The following is a 16,790-nucleotide window of genomic DNA, read 5'->3' on the forward strand; positions in this document are numbered from 1 at the left end:
GCCAATATACTAGAATTTGACATTGAAATAAAGCCTACAAAGCTGATAAAAGGGCAAGGTTTGGCCAAATTAATGACAGAAGCAAATTTCCAAGCCTTAGATATCAACCAACTGGACAGTGAAACAGAGCTGGCGACTCCAAAGATCAATGTAGCCTTTGAACAATCTCCTTGGTACTCTGATATCTGTTATGTGTTACAAAACCTGTGTGCTCCCTCAGGACTGTCCAGAACTAAGTGTAGGTTCCTAAAAATGAAAACAGCTAGATTTTGTGTGATGGATGGAAATCTACTTTGGAAAAACCATGAAGGTATATTGCTGCACTGTCTAATAGAGAATGAAACTAACCATATCATGCAAGAATTCCATGCTGGAGACTGTGGTGGACATTTGTACTGGAAGTCCACTGTGGACAAGATATTGAGAGCTGGTTATTACTGGCCTACTATGTTCTCTGATGTGAAGAAATTCACAGCCTCATGCCACAAATGCCAACTGTTTGAAGGCAAAAGACAGCTGCTGCCACTTCCTTTGAAGCCCATTGCAACAGAGAGACCTTTTCAACAATGGGGCTTGGATTTCATTGGGGAAATTCATCCCTCATCTTCAGGGCAACACAGATGGATTCTAACAGCAACAGACTACTTCACCAAGTGGATTGAAGCTGCCCCATGCAGACAAGCAAATGATTCAGTAATCATTCAATTTTTGGAAAACAATATACTGGCTAGATTTGGCTGCCCAGACAAGATAATAACAGACAATGCTGCTGCCTTCAGATCCAAGAAAATGGTGAACTTCTGCCATAAATTTCACATTACTTTGGGCCATTCTACAGCTTACTATCCTCAAGGAAATGGCCTTGCTGAATCATCAAACAAAAGTTTGATAAATATCATAAAGAAAGTGCTGGAAGAGAACAAAAAGAACTGGCACAAGAAACTAGTAAACGCGTTATGGGCAGACAGACTAACAACTAAAAGATCAATTGGGACCAGCCCATATGAGTTAGTCTATGGATTAGAGGCCAGATTTCCTTCATCACTAGGAGTGCCGGTTATGAAACTTCTACAAGAAAGCCAAGCAGAGCCAAATGACATGCAAAGAAGGATTAACCAGATAATTTGTTTACAGCAGACCAGAGAACAAGTTTTCAGCAGAGTGCAGATACTACAAGAGAAACTGAAAAAGGCCTTTGATAGAAGAACCAAAGCAGAAGATTTCAATGTAGGGGACAAAGTTCTAAAGTGGGATGCAAGAAGAGAAGAGAAAGGGAAGCATGGAAAGTTTGACTCTTTATGGATAGGACCATTTGCTGTCCAAGCAGTGCAAGGTAATAACACCTACTTCCTCAAAAGTTTGACCGAAACTGACTTGGATGAAGGTCCTGTCAATGGCAGGATGCTGAAGCACTACTTTGACTATTCCCCATGAGTGGAACCTAAAGATTCATTGTATATATACAGATGTACATATTATCTTCTGTTTTAGATTGTAAAGAGCAGTTTTCCCAAGTAATTCACCAAGCAGCAAGAGGCTGATAGAATCAGAGGTCTTCCAAGAAAGAAGCACACCATTTTGACACATTGAGGCAGCTAGTTTCAAAGATTGGTGTGGGCAGCTAAGGAGCAAGGCAATCTGACCTGCTGTTCTTGGTCTTTCAAAAGAAAAACCATCCCCATGTGGAGCCACTGTTGGATACCTATACCAATAGGTTTCATATTTCATGATTGGCAAGAGAAAGTCCAAATATGCTTTGCTTTGAGTTCACAAAGATCCCATATTTCCTAAAGAGCAAGAAGGTGTGTAAAGTATTTCAAACGTTGATGACCCTATTACAAATTTTGATGGATGATCCAACAGTTTAACCTGGATCATGCCATGTTTCAATTTTGTGTTATAGAATAGAGAAAGAAGTCTGTCCAAACAGCCTAATCTTGGCAGACAAGTAGTTTAGGTAGAGAAGAAAAGGTTTCCAACAGCTCAATCTGGGACCTTGGAAGAGATAAGGTTAGAAGTAGATAGAAAAGAATAAACAAAAAGCCAAAGAAAAGAAAAGGCAAGTAAGGGTTTGCAAGTCCAAGTGCACCCTCCAAGGAGAAACAAAAAATGCTAGGTAAGCAGCTGGGTAGGTAGTTGGGGTTGCAGAAAGGTATCCCTATCATTGCAAGGTGGTGATGGTGGGCAGCAAGGCAAGAGATTAACAGCTGGGAGCATGACTAACCTCCCTCTCCCCCTTCATTTCATTACTAACATTCCCTTTCTTTTAGCTGAGATTTATGGAGAAAGATCATGGTTTTTAGGTGGTTCTGGTTCATTCAGAAGCCACATTTCTTGTCTAAAATCTTTTCATTTTGATCTACTCTCAAAACTAAATCAATTTCATATAAACTCAGTGAGATCCCCTTCATTTGCTCCCTTCATTCATATTAACACTAATTCTATTGTATAAATCCTCATATCGCCTCTTCCCCTAATATTACTAACACCAAGGTGTATAAATCCCAAAATCTTATAAATACCCACCCCTTTGGCATTATAGCCAATAAAGTCTCGAGTCAGGGATCAAATGACACCAGGTCATGTTGATGAGCCTAGGCCAGCTACCCCCTCTCCTTCATGAGCTAAATTCCCCTATTTTTACCCCTTTGCACATAAAAACCCCATAAAGATCCTAAATCCCCACCTTACCCGCTTCAAAGGGCAAATAAGCATGAAAACCCACTTTTCCGCCCTATAGCCAAGGTTAGCGCATATAATGTTTTTTAAAATTACATTGGAAAATCATATAAAACCCGATTATATACCCCCGCCAGCTTCCGTATACAGCGCACATGTCAGCTCATCCGATGACCGTTAGATCAGACCCTCCAGATCTGACGGCCCTGGTCGTGTCAGAGTCTGTCCGACGCCTGACAGTTAAACGTACTATCCCCCTGTCATCTCATTCGTCCGATCACCGTCCGATTATCCGCTGCAGATCCAACGGTTATCCTGATGTCGGAGCTCATCCGCTGTACGAGACTTATCTCCCGACGTCCGTATTTGAAGGACGTCATCCCACTGCTACGTGTCCTCACCACCACGCGTCGGAGGTACAGCCGATGGATACCGCCCCCGTACAAGAGGCGGTACGATATGAAACCATTAGCGGTTTCCGGATTCCCTCATCCCGCCTACCCACGTCATCACCGCATCAGCAACGCGTCAGCGCCCCGTCACCCAGGTACGCTGCCCCGTCGACCTCCCTGTCCCTGCCATTGGTCCACCTGTCCTGCCATGTCACCGCCACCGTGTACCAACCAGACAGCGCCACGTCACCCGATGACGTCAGCATGACGTCATCCGACCTTGACCCCACCAATGACGTCATGCTGACGTCAGCACGAATTCGCGCCAAAAACATAAAAAGGTCTATTTTAGCCAAAAGTTCGCGTTTTTTGGTCATTTTGTGTATTCGTCGTTATTCTGCTCTGCATGCAATCAACGTCCAAATTGTTTACCAACCTGCTAAACTGACCAGAAGACCTCCAGCGCACCAGTTCAACCTGCGGTCACGACCTCTGCTAGCTGTTTTACCAGGTATTCCTCATCATTCATCCTCTGTGCGCCTGCAATTATCTATTTAACGCTTTAAGAAGCTTAAAGGAAGCCGAAAATCAGAAATTTACTACTGAATTCCTCAGTAAAGCATTGAAGTTCCAATTATCACTTCGGAAAACACCAGCCGAGCCTTTTCCCAGTGGCATTCTGCTAAAAAACCAGGCCCTGTCTGCGCAATCGTGGCAGGCGCATTTGAAACCAAATTTTACCATTGAAAGGTGCCAGAAAAGCTAAGCTTCGCTATTAATTGCCATAAAGCAGCATTTCAACTGCTGCAGACCCTGCATTCACCTTTTCTCAGGCACTTTCACCCTTCTCTGCAAAGAAACTCTGTTGTTATTGATCTACATAAGTGACACAATCCCTAAGCAAAACAGAAACCTCAAAGGAAAGTCATGGACCCCCCTGTAGCTCCCATAGCCCTCAATGTGGCTCCCCTAAATGTTCCTAATAGAACATTTGACACCAGAGCATTGGCAGACCTGGACTACAAGATAGCAGAGGAAATGCTGAGCAGAAGCAGGTTCCATCTGCAAATATTAAACGAGATAAAGATCAAACATGAGAGGGGGACAGACATCCTGGGAATTTGGGAGTCATTCCTCCCAATATTCAAACTTCCTCAGGTTAATCAATTCCCTGAGCTTGTGCACATAGTTGCTGAACACTATGATGCATCCCAGAGAGCAGTGCTAGATGCTGAAGGTTCAATCCTGTTCCTCATTACCCCTGAAGCCATCAGGGAGATGTTGCAATTCCAGACAGAGCATAAGTTGGTCCCTCTGTCACTAGCTGATTTAATAGTACAGGGAGCCAGAACCACAGAGGCCCAAATCACTAAGGTCAACCAGCTCTTCATCAAGGCTGACACTTTGCAGACTCCTCCCATCAACTGCGTTTACCTCAATCAATTGGGCCAAGACCTGGTTGACATGATCAGTCCCATCCTGGGATATGATTCAATAGAACATATTGATGAAACAGTTATACAAATGATGCTTATGTTCTCCCCAGGAAGGAAACCAATCCACTATGATTATGCAACATACATATCAGACAAAATGCATGAACAGTTGATGAATTTGCCAAGAGAAAGAGTGTTTAGGTACACCTCCTACCTATATCATCTGCTCATATACTTCCAGCATGATAAATTCTCCTTCCCAAAGAAGAGAGTAGATGCGCAGGGCAATCTGAGATCAGTAGTGTATTGGACATCTGTTTTCCACGTATCATGCTACTCTCCATACACCTACTGTGAGTTTATTGATCTTTTCATCCATCCAGCCTTGACTCTACTGATTGGTTCACCTCCTCCTAGACTGACAGAGGACATGAAAAGGTGCCTACATTTGTCAAAAGTATACAGTATTGGGGACTGGTATCTTTACCAACACCACACCGTCATCAGAATATATGGGTGTGAGTTACCCCCATTTAGACTACCCAAATTTGTGCCCATGAGGCTATTTGCCTTAGAATACTTCAGGCAGTTTGGCTATGTGGATATGTTCCACTTCTCAGGCAGAGGCAAGAAAGCACAGCTGAAAATCAAGAGCCAACTTGGCCATTTAGTCTACAATGAAAGGGATGAAGGGTGGAAGGAGGCAGATAGAATACTGGTGGGATTTGGTTTGAAGTACAGTTTTATATGGAAACCCTATGACCCCAACAACTTCATCACAATGAGGAGACTCAAATATAAACTGTCTGCTTACGGTCATCATAGCCTCCCCCAAATTGAAAAATATGCCAATCAAAGCAAGTGGAAAAGGGGAACTCTAGAAGAAGATATAACTCAAAAAGAGCTTGATCAAAGAGCTCTGAACAATCAAAAGAAGATGGCTGACCTTGAGTTTTATGCACAGGTCCCCTCACTGCCAAGCACACAAATTGGAGCAGCAGCCTCCTCTTCAACTACTCCACAGCAAACTACAAAAGTTGCCGGAAAAGTATCAGAAAAAGGAAAGGAAAAGGAAATGGAGGCAGAGCAAGAGCAACAGCAAGAGGAACAGCAGCAAAAACAAAGTCAGCAAGCACAAGAACAAGCAGAAGGGTTACAGCAAGGGCAACAAGAAGACATAGGACAGCAAGAGGAACAGCAGCAAGAAAAACAAGGGCAGGAGCAGCCTGCCCAGCAAAAGGAAACAGTGGATACTCCTCAGACCACTGAACAAGTCATGCCTACAAGACAAGACTCTACATTTGATGCCTCGGTCCTCCAAACCCCTCAAAAGGAGGACACATTTGTCTTTAGGAAAAGGGAAAGAGAAACTCCCTTGACATCCTCTATCAATCAAGGAGAGAAAAGGCAAAGACTCAACGATTTTCCAGAAGAGGATATAGCCATCAGAGAAGCATTGGGCATGGGCCCACCAAGTCAAGAAATTTCAGCAAGTTCCTCCCAGCAGGAACTAGACAGGACAATGGGAGGGGAAGTCAGCTCCTCCAGCCAGCAGAAAGAGGAAAGAGTGAGCATAAAGCAGCAGTTCATAGACATTAAGAGTAGGAGTGACCCAATCAAAGTTCAATTATACAATCACCTACTTAACATGGCTCCTTCCAATCAGCAGAGACTCATGTCTGCTTTTGATGTAGGTGAGGGCAAACTGACATTGAGTCATTTTATGCCTACGGCACTCAAGCCACAGTCTTCTGCTGATTATCTCAGGACCAATTTAGAGGTCCTTGCCAAAGACATACACCCCATGGACAAAATTGAGTTGCATAAACAAACAGGGGAAATGGTGTATGCTTCATTGGCCGATAAGACCTTGGACAACTACAAGTTAACAAGCAGTCTGAATGCTACAGCTTCCCAGCTGGAGCTAGAGAGAGCCTCTTCTCAGGCCAAAGACAACAGGATCAAAACCCTGGAAGAAATCATCATAGAGATTGGGCACAATCCCAATGATATTAAAGGGATACAAGAGATCTTAAAAATCAGAGATGCTGATATGGCTGCACTAAGGAAGAAGGTTAAACTTCCAGCCACTATCCATCCACAGACCGATGAAGTGGCAAAACAAAGGTATGAGCAGGATTCCACTGCTCTGTTAATTTCTGTTTACAAAGAACTTCTGAAGGCACAAGAAAAATTGGGGCAATATGAGGCCACACAAGCACCTCTGAAAGGATCATCAACACAAGCGCAAGAGGGGCAAACATCTCAGCCCCCTCCACAGGTCATTAATCTTGAGGAGACTGCTCCTACTACTGCACCTCCACCTCAGCAGGTTGAACAACCAGCCACATCTACTTCAGCAGCACCCACCAGCACAGATCAGAGCTTAGACATGCAAAAGCTAAAAAGCGAAATACAAGCTTTAGAAGCACAAATGATGCAGCTGAATGAAACTAAGGAGCAGCTGGCCAAGGTGAATGAAAGGCATGACAAAACAAAAAGAGAAGTAGGAGAGAAGGCCAAAGAAATCAAAGCTCTTAAAGACAAAATCAAGGAGCTTGAGAAAGAGCTAAAGCTAGATAAAATCATAGCCGAAATCAGAGCAATGATATGGTCCAATATTGGTAAGTCCATCAATAACCAGTGGCCATACATTGAGACAATCCATGAGCAACTGGAGCTCATTCCAAAAGCGCAGAGGGAAATCAGAACATCAAGGGCCTTATTGGGGAACATGCCTGAAATTGCAACAAAAATGATCAATGTGCTCAATCATAAGACAAGTTCTCAGTTGACCATCATGGGAATCGCAAACAGAACTGATACTATCCAAATGATCAAGAGGGTTCTTACTCTTAGAAGTCTGGTGCAAACGTTAGACAGAAGAACCCAGGATATGCAAACTGAGGTAAACAGGTTCTTTGAGAGGTTTCGGGTATTGGAAAGTAAAGGACTCCCTAGCTTGCTGAACAATGGAGGGAGATTATTCACCCATGAAGAATATGCCAAGAGAGTGAATGTTTTTGCCTCATCACAGGTAAATGAGAAGGCCAGCACCTCAGAAGATACAGGGCCCATCACAGGACAGATTTTCTATGGTAAGATAGAAAATCTACTTTTTATAATGAATGAAATGAATCATCTATTTGATGTAGCCCCCAACTTTTTCAAGTATACAGAAGCTGAAGAGACAATGCAGGCCATCCTCAGGCATCAGCTTCCTACACAGGAATGGTGGACAGATGCCATCCAGAGAATTTTGTAAACATTAAGCCATGCATCAATTTCTGTTTTTTCTATAAATTTTGATGGAAAGAACAGTAAGCAAAATCAGCGGGCATCATAAAGTCAAAGCTGAGCCAACTCAGCAGATGGAGCAGCCAACAAAGCAGGAAAGACAAACGCAGCTGGCAAAGCCGAGAAATTCATTGCGCAGGCAAAAGTAAATGCGTACCTACAGGATCGATACATAGTAATGTAACCGACTCAGTGACTCCTTAAAGTCAAAACAATCATCTGACAGACATAAAGGGCATTTACTCTGCATTTAACGTTGTAATAACTCCCTGCCTACTTTCTGAACACTACTGAAGATATTTTCTCTCTCTCAGATGACTCAATGCCTGAGATATTTTGTATACTTATTTCTATATAAACCCCTGCGCATGATAGAGCAGGGGTTGTTGTAATTTTCCTTGAAGAGCTCTCGCTTGCTGTAAGATTCTCAGAGAAATAATACAAAGGGAGAATGGAATTTCCAAAGCTTGGTGTACTTTGATGCGTTGTGGTGAATGGTGAATGTTGCAGGATTCCAGACTGTTTTCATAAAACAATAAGTTTTCTCAAATCTCTGTATTACATGTTTTCGAGTCTTTTGTTCTCCTTTATTGTTCAGATGTTTTACACTTAATAGCAAAGTAGAAGAATGGTTCCAGGACTTAATCCATGATTACCCTGAACTCAAACTGAGCTATTATCCATGTTTTCCTCAGATACAGTAACAGAAGTGTAATTCTTAGTTGCTGCACTTTGAAACTGTATCTTTCGCTGTGATAGACATTCCCAGGGATTCAAGTTTGCCCCTGTGACATCTGTCTTTTCTCATAACCAGTCGGTGGAAACATTTAAAAAAGTGAGTGAAAATTCTTGAATGCTTTCATTGTTTTTGTTTGTCTTACCTGTTTCCTGTTATTAATCAAAATTTGTTCTATAAAACGTCCAAATGGCCCTGTAAGTTTCACCGGTTCATCTCAAAGTTTCTGGACACCTACAGCCACAGACTCCATTGCCCAATGACACTTAACTCTTTGAGGACTACATCACAGAGACCTGAAAGGAATTCTTCAACCAAAATATAAACAAAACCTGTGCTCAATACCTAGCCTAAAACATTATCATTACAGATACAAATCATAAAGAGAGAGCCCTCTCTGATCACAGTTTGGCTAGAAACAGTGATTAAAAGATTGGTTAGTGGTTACCCCGGCCGTATTCCCTTGGGAGTCATAGGGAACAACCTGGGTGTTAACAAACTCCACAGAATTTTCTTCTTGAAAACGAATTCTGGGGCGAACCCAAGATCTGGTTTCCCCAATAAAACCATCTTCAGGCCTGTGGGTTATGGGCCCATGTAGCCTATAGGAGTCGCTTCTTAATCTCTTCTTCTTTTCTTTACTGGCACCACGCTTGCTATCAGCGCAATGGGGGTTTTCTTCCAAAACTGCCACGTCGGTTTCCTCAACAACTTCGTCTCCTTTGCTAGTCTTCAATCCCACCTTTGTGCGGCCTCTTGACCTTTTTTTTCAGTCTTGGCCCCTCCATCGTCTTCACTATCAGTAGGCTGTGGCAGCTCTTCGACCTTTTCTTCTTCCTTCATTTGACTACTCAACTGAGTCAAATGTTTCTCAGCACCGGCAAAAATACTTGCATTCACCAATAAATTGTTAGTTTCAAAGAAATAGGACCTTCCGGTCTCTTTTGATGCTTCAGGCATCAATCTCCCATCATTGACTTTCTGGACTTCAATAGATCTTGTTTCGAATTGTTGGCTGCTTTCGTCTTCATCTTGCTGATTCACGGTTTCTTTAATGTCCCTACAGACACAACTTCCTTGCTGATCTTCCATCTCACTGCCAAATAACTTCTGCTCGACTCCTCTGATTTCGACATCATATCTGTTAATGTCATTTTCTGTACCTACAGTTACATCACTATTTAAAAATTTATGACATTCATTCAACTCCATAAATGTTAAAAATGTTTCATCTCTATCATGCATAGTAACCGTAATTTCTCCTGGATCAGACTCTATAGGTTTTCCTCCTCCATCAGGTTCCTTTAGCCACCGTTCCAAAAGCTCGATTTCCCTCTGAAATCTTTTTAACACTTCATCACTACCTTCACTCTGGCAATCTTCCTGAGTTATCCTAGTTTCAGCATCATTACATCGAAAACTTTTGTCAGCAATTTCATTAAAAAAATACATTTGTTTACCTCCTTGGAATTTTTCTTCGGCATTTCCACGTTTCTCCTGTTCCATAATAGCTTCGAATTGCTATCTTATTCCCAACAAGAACTCATTTGTGATTTCTTCCTGTTGTGATAAATCATTACCTTCCTTCTCTGAAAGGAATTCCCTACCAGGCTTTACCTCAAACGTTTCATTTTCCTTTGTGACAGTTCCATCAGACTGCTCACCATCTTTCGCACATCCTGCAAACATACATAAACTGTGAGAAAATTTGCAACACTGCATAGCCTCATCTACTTCTCTCGCCAACACATCTTCAGATGCTTTTGAACTATCCCAATAGTTCATGAGATCCTCCTCTTTGGTCTCTTCACCCAGACTTTCACCCTGTTCTGGGCCACAAATGGAAACATCCATTTTTAACTCAGCCTCTCTGAGTTCTCCACAACTCAACATCTGCTCGAGCTTCCTTAGCTCTTCTGCCAACTGTATGTTTATCAGCGTTTCTCTCTTTGCGTGTAGCTTCTGCCACTTCATCCTCTTTCTCATGGTCCAACCATGTGTCCGGTTTTTCACATTCTCTTGTAACAACTCCATCAATAACTCAAGATGCACTGCTATCTCAGCTTTCTCTTTCTCATACTCTTTATGAGTCAACTGCTTCCATATGCCATTTGCCTTGGCATCCTTCTCCCTCTTTCTACTGTGGCCTCTCTCTGAACCTCTACTCCCTCTTTTATGACTTTCAATAGTCATCTTCCTCACCATGAGTTTCTCACCCATGAGTTGCACCAAGCCTCTACAATAGCAAGCTCTCCTGCTGCCACTTACCTCACCAATCCTTCCCTCCGGATCTGGTCTTTTGGTAATCACCCGGTCCTCTACTGGAACCTTTTGAGCATTTCTCCACTGCTCCTTTAGGCTTCTCTCATCTACAACTTTCAAGAAAACACTTGCCCTTTTCATTCAACCTCTGTTGAATCTTTAGGTTCTGCCACATTCACCTAGAATCCCTTGTTGGACTCCTCTATCACTGCTCTACAGCTGTGATCTGCTTCTTCCCACTAAGACTTTCTTCAATATGCTTGCAACCTGAATTCTGCAAACAACTTTCAAACCAGAGTCAAATATCATCTGACAACTCACCTTCAAGATCCTGTTGATCTTGCTTCACTTCCTCAATTGCACTTGCATATTTGCGCTGCAATCTTCATCAGTTCTAAAATCTGGCATTCATTCATCACATGCAATTAACTCAAATTAAGAAAAAAAAACTTGTTTCTTCACACAGAGCTATTCCTGCTCTGATACCACTTGATGCAGGTCTACCCTGCAAACCTAGAATCTTTACTCTTCTCATGCATATAAAAATGCATCTGTAAACATTTGCCTAGTTAAGACTCCTTCTGGCAATTTGTACACACCTCAATTGCGGAAGCTCCTCAATTTCAAGTCATAAACTCAACAATCTTCATTATGGTACTCGTTCTGTACCGGTTTTCCCCAACGATGAACTGTGACTTACCATTCATCCATCATCCTCAAATTGACAGCTCCTTCTCTGCGCCCTTGACTCCTGGTGTAGGAATTCTAACACAAATGAGCATCGATTTATGTAAATCGATCTGTCTTCATCCGTCGAATCTGCCACTTCTTCAAAACATTATTTCGGAAATTATATAATTTGACCTCTGCCTTATCACGTCTGGCAATAAATACAATCGACATCAACTGCAGTTCCCACATGGAATTAAACATTTTGTTATCACACTACGACTTGTCAATTGTTTGATCGAACGCCTCATTCGATGGCACATCCAGCGACAACTTCGATTAAGCCAGTGCTGCTCCATTACCCTATTCTACGTGTCAATGGTTCAATCTCAGGCCAGAACTTAACTTATCAAACCAGATATAAAACGCAGTTTAATTTTTAACAAAGTTAACACATTCCAATACTCAATGCCTACGATTCATAACAGGAGATTTCCATTTGCCAATTAAACTCTCGGCAATCGTTATATGTCCTTCCATTCAAAATGTAAACTTCTCTACGCCTGTAAATCAATAATGGTTCTACCAGGGAAAATTTTAAGAACCCCCCCTAAATTTATAAATATAATAAATGGGCGAATCTCCGTGGTATATAGGAAAAACGGAAGGCGATTTTATCAATAATATAATATGTATATATAATTTTTTGGCGAATCTCTCACCAGGCATGGCGAATATTTCACTCAATTATAAAATCTTGTAAGATCTTGGTGAGTCTTTCACTAAATAATAAAACTTTGTAAATTCCTAGTGAATCTTAGCATAGGCTACATGCTGGTTTAATTCCCCCATTTAAATAGGCTACATTCCAGGTGAATACCATGGGTCAAACCATGTGCCATTTTGGTGAATACCATGGGTCAATACCATGTGCCATTTTTATTTTACTAATTCTAATATTAGGTTTAATAATGGTTTTTTGCATGGTATTAATAACAATCTAGTCCATGGTATTTGTCCCATAGTATTTTGGCCATAGGTTTCACCTAAATATAACCCATTTTTTGAGTGTTCGTAAATATAAGGTGACTTATGGAGTAAATATAAAAAAATGTTTTATTTGTTTACCATACCTCTCGTTTATTTATATTTTTATTAATTTACCATACCTCTTTTACAAATATGGTATTTGGCCCATAAGATTCACTTAAATAAAACCTCTTTCTTGAGCCTTCATAAATAGAACGAGGGTTATGGACTAAATATAAAAAGAGGTTTTATTTATTCACGATACGTCTAGTTTATTTATATTTTTATTTATTTACCATACCTTTTGAGTAAGTATAAAAAGACGTTTTATTTATTTACCATACCTCCACTTTACCTATATTTTTATTTGTTTACACCCTTACATGTATATAAGGTGACTTATGGAGTAAATATAAAAAATGTTTTATTTATTTACCATACCTCTCATTTATTTATATTTTTATTAATTTACCATACCTCTTTTATAAATATGGTATTTGGCCCATAGGATTCACTTAAATAAAACCTATTCTTGAAAATGGGCGAATGGATTCACTTAAATAAAACCTATTTTTGAAAATGGGTGAATGGAAGGTTGTAAGTCCTAATTTCAAGGGCTAAATTTACCTTTTTTACCCTCTCCCTTAAAATAAGGTGGGCTATTTGAGGTGATTTGTAAAAATGTACTATGATACAAAATATTCGCCCACTAAATATTTAAAACCCCTTAATTTCGCCAAAGGGCGAACATTCGCCCCTAAAATTATCCTTGGTTCTAACATCGAATTTCAAACCTCTGTTCCTACTTTATGCTTTTCAAAACATAATTATATTGCTGCTCAGTAGCATGAAACATGAAACGATCCTATTCAAAATAGACAGAGCTTAAAATAGATATGCGCCCTTTTAATGCAAACAGAGGTTTAAATTAACAATGATCCATCACTCCTTGATCTTTCATTCAGTTCACATGGATTTACCATTCAAGCCCCAATTACAGGAATTAAATACACAATTTCTGAATTAATCAATGCAGTTCTAAAACATAGTCTTCATATTAACAATGAAAACTACTTACAAACTTTGTCTTTGCCAGACCAGATATTCAACTTTCATGGCCTTCCAATTGCCTGGAGGCTTATAACTTTGGTTGTCCAAGCCTCACATCTCCTCTCTCTCCCATTTTTTTCCAGCCAGAAAAGTTATTCCTAAGTCATAGCTAACTACTTCCCGCACATGAAAGAATTAGTTATTCAGTTATAACTCAGTCTTTATCATCATTTAACTAAACTAGACCACTCTTAACTAGCTACCCTTATTGAAATTAACACAAATTTAACAACGAGGTCTTCCTCAAGTATTGCATTAGCCACAACATGTGACCACCCCGTCATATTGCTGGCCCAAGTCTAGATGCTCCTGCATCAGTGGGGAAATCACTGTAATGAGCTTGGTTGGCCTACAATCAACACATTGTAGCTCTTTCAAAACCTAACTCTTGTAATCTCCATGCTTCTAGAATCATAGTACATTACATATTAGTAGTATTACCTTACTATTTACCGCCAAGGATTTGTATGTTTTTATTGTACATGATTAAGCCAAAGTGTTAAATCCAAACCCAACTTGAGATTAATGTCCCCATAAATTTCATTTTTATCAGAGGAATCACTTGTAAGCTACCTCAGAAAAGATTAATAAAGACATCATGTTCAATATCCAACTGGTGAGCAATACATGTCAGGAAATATGCATCTAATGTTGAATTTTATAGTTTATCAAATAAACCCTTCTACATGCTAAAACAATATAGATATAGGGAGCAAAACTTAGGTTCCTTTGATTAAGAAGATAATATTTAAACATCCAACCAGCATAGAACTCTAGGTAAGAACAAGATTAACATTCAAGCACAAATGAGAGGATTCTTAGAAATTTTTAGTTTCATATAATTGCCAAGGTCCCAATCCTTAAACATTTGTACAGGAATAGGAAGGAAAAATAAAATGTATTCTAACAAAAATCCAATGTTAATAACGGTGACACTAGCGTTCTCACATGTACAATTAATTGAATTTGCAAATATTTGCCATATTACAAAATCAATGTGTATAACTCTAGCAAGCCAATTTGATGAATTTGTAAAATACCACTTTTAGGAGGAGAAGATAATGTGAGGCACATCAGAAATATATCAATGTTAACTTCCATATTTTAGGAAGAATATGTTTAGTTAACACTTAAAATCTATTATATAGCATGATCAAGAATGCAAAATGGCAGGAACAATGGTTCATAGGTAGAAGGAGTTGGTGAAAATTAATAATAAACCCCTTTTACAACATCGTTTCCCAGAGTAGCATGAGAATTTTGTGATCCACTCATTTGTTGCTTGAGTGGCAATATTAGGGACGCAATATATGATTGATTTGACCCTGAAAGGAGCACTATCACTTAAGTGACATTTCTCTTCTTTGAGTATTTTTGAGCTACAAATAAATTAGCCTTATTATCATCTACCAAATGGAGAAGTGTTCTAACATGCAACACCAAAAAAATCAAAGTAACACTCCAAATTGTCTTACAATAAGAGAGCAAGTGCAAAATTTGGAATGACTAGAAGTTTTAATTTAGAATACCAAAGACATTTGACTATGACTTTGCAAATCGCAATGTCTTTCAGTTGTTAGCAAAATATCGAAAAACCCATGTTGTGTTCAATGATGACATTTAGGTTTTCCTACAATGACTGATTATGTTGACTATCTTACAATGCAACCTGTGTAACAAAGCCACAACTTTTCAATAAGTGAAATATTATTCAAATACTAAGATCTAAATTTGTATTGATGTATATCTAAAATGATGACTGTGTTGGGATTAAGGATTTCCCTATCTATTTTTTCAATAAGAAATCAAGGTGCATCTTTTGTGTTTCAAGGCACAACTGCAGTGGTCCTGGTGGGGGTTGGTTGCATCATTAAAGGTCACAGGTGGAACGTTAGTTGATCATACCTTCCTCTTCCTAGGAGCCAGAGAGTTCAATGCAGCTCTATGTGTGAACCATGAAAATGAGTCAGAGATGAGTTACTTTACACTAATTGAAAATAATGGTGACCTTATCTTCCAAGATCGTATGCAAAATTTCTAGGTCGGGCACCAATTTCTAGAAGCAGAGATGGGTTTATGAAATTTTATTTTTCTTGTTATGAAATTAAAAGGCTTTACTTATTTATGTCTGCAACAGATGCAATATTATATATTTCCAACCTACATAATATTATAATATAGTTTTTAAGAAAATGACTATCAAGATTATGACTCTTTCTAAAGTGATTAGTCCAAGTTGTTTGCATTGTTTACTTCCAATTTATTCTTATCTAGATTGGATGAAGCTTCACTGTACTGGTTGGCAAGCTCCATTTCTACTTTCTAATCTGCCTAAACTCATCTTCCTCTCGCTTTTTAAAAATTTGTGTGTGTTCTGTATCTTTATTTTCAAGAGCACATATGGTGCTTCCCATGTATACCAACTATAGTTAGTTATTACTTTGCCCCACAAACCCTACTTCCTCAACACTAGAAAAACTTATGTTGGAAAGTTAGAGGAGGAAAGACACAAAATTTCACACACACAATCACAGGAGATGCGACTCTTCAATTGATCACACAAACTTGATGATCACAATGAACCCGGTGAGGGGTATTTAAACTTTTTCTACCAACGACTCACTCAAAATAACTTAACATGCACACACACTTTAAATTCGACTTTACCTAAAAAAATAATGAACTGGAATTACTCAACTTGACTCAGTTAACTAACTCTCTAAATTTAGACAACTTTGCATGTAAGCGTAAATAGATATCTTTAACGATTTAGTTAAAAGAATTAAATCTGAAGAACTTATATAGATTTTCATTATTTCATGTCTTTGTTCTAATTCTTATAGTTTATTTAAGGCTCACAATCCTATTTGGATTCTTGTGTTGCATCCTTAAGGTGTGTTCTTAATCATTTAGGAATTAAGGGAACCCACAATCAAATCAATTGAATGCAGATATTTCTACTCCTTAAAGTGTCTGAACTATGGTGAAAATATTTCTAGGCAGGAACAGGTATTGTGGAGCTTATAGTACTTGAAATGACGAAACAAATAATGAAAGATGTCGTTTCTTCTATAAATTTTGGCTTTATGAGCATATATTTTGTTGTTTTCCTTGTGCAAATATTCCCGAGGGTACATACTAAGGTATTTTTACTCTCGTGGAGTAATAAATCATTGAAAG

The 16,790-nt window shown here is 39.5% G+C and overlaps 1 protein-coding gene across 1 annotated transcript in view; it reads right to left on the bottom strand.

Annotated features, from left to right (window-relative positions):
• LOC149209907 (uncharacterized) overlaps positions 1–10,046 on the bottom strand; it is a 31,281-nt gene extending 21,235 nt beyond the window's left edge. The window contains exon 1 of the mRNA XM_089398798.1: positions 9,431–10,046. Within this exon, the coding sequence (XP_089254924.1) occupies positions 9,431–10,046 (616 nt within the window). The remainder of the gene's footprint in view (positions 1–9,430) is intronic.
• Positions 10,047–16,790: the final 6,744 nt, after the last annotated feature.

Source organism: Pinus tabuliformis, chromosome 1_2 (genome assembly GCF_031772625.1).
Source record: "Pinus tabuliformis cultivar Carrire ecotype Pingquan chromosome 1_2, CPIR1, whole genome shotgun sequence".
Classification (NCBI taxonomy): domain Eukaryota; kingdom Viridiplantae; phylum Streptophyta; class Pinopsida; order Pinales; family Pinaceae; genus Pinus; species Pinus tabuliformis.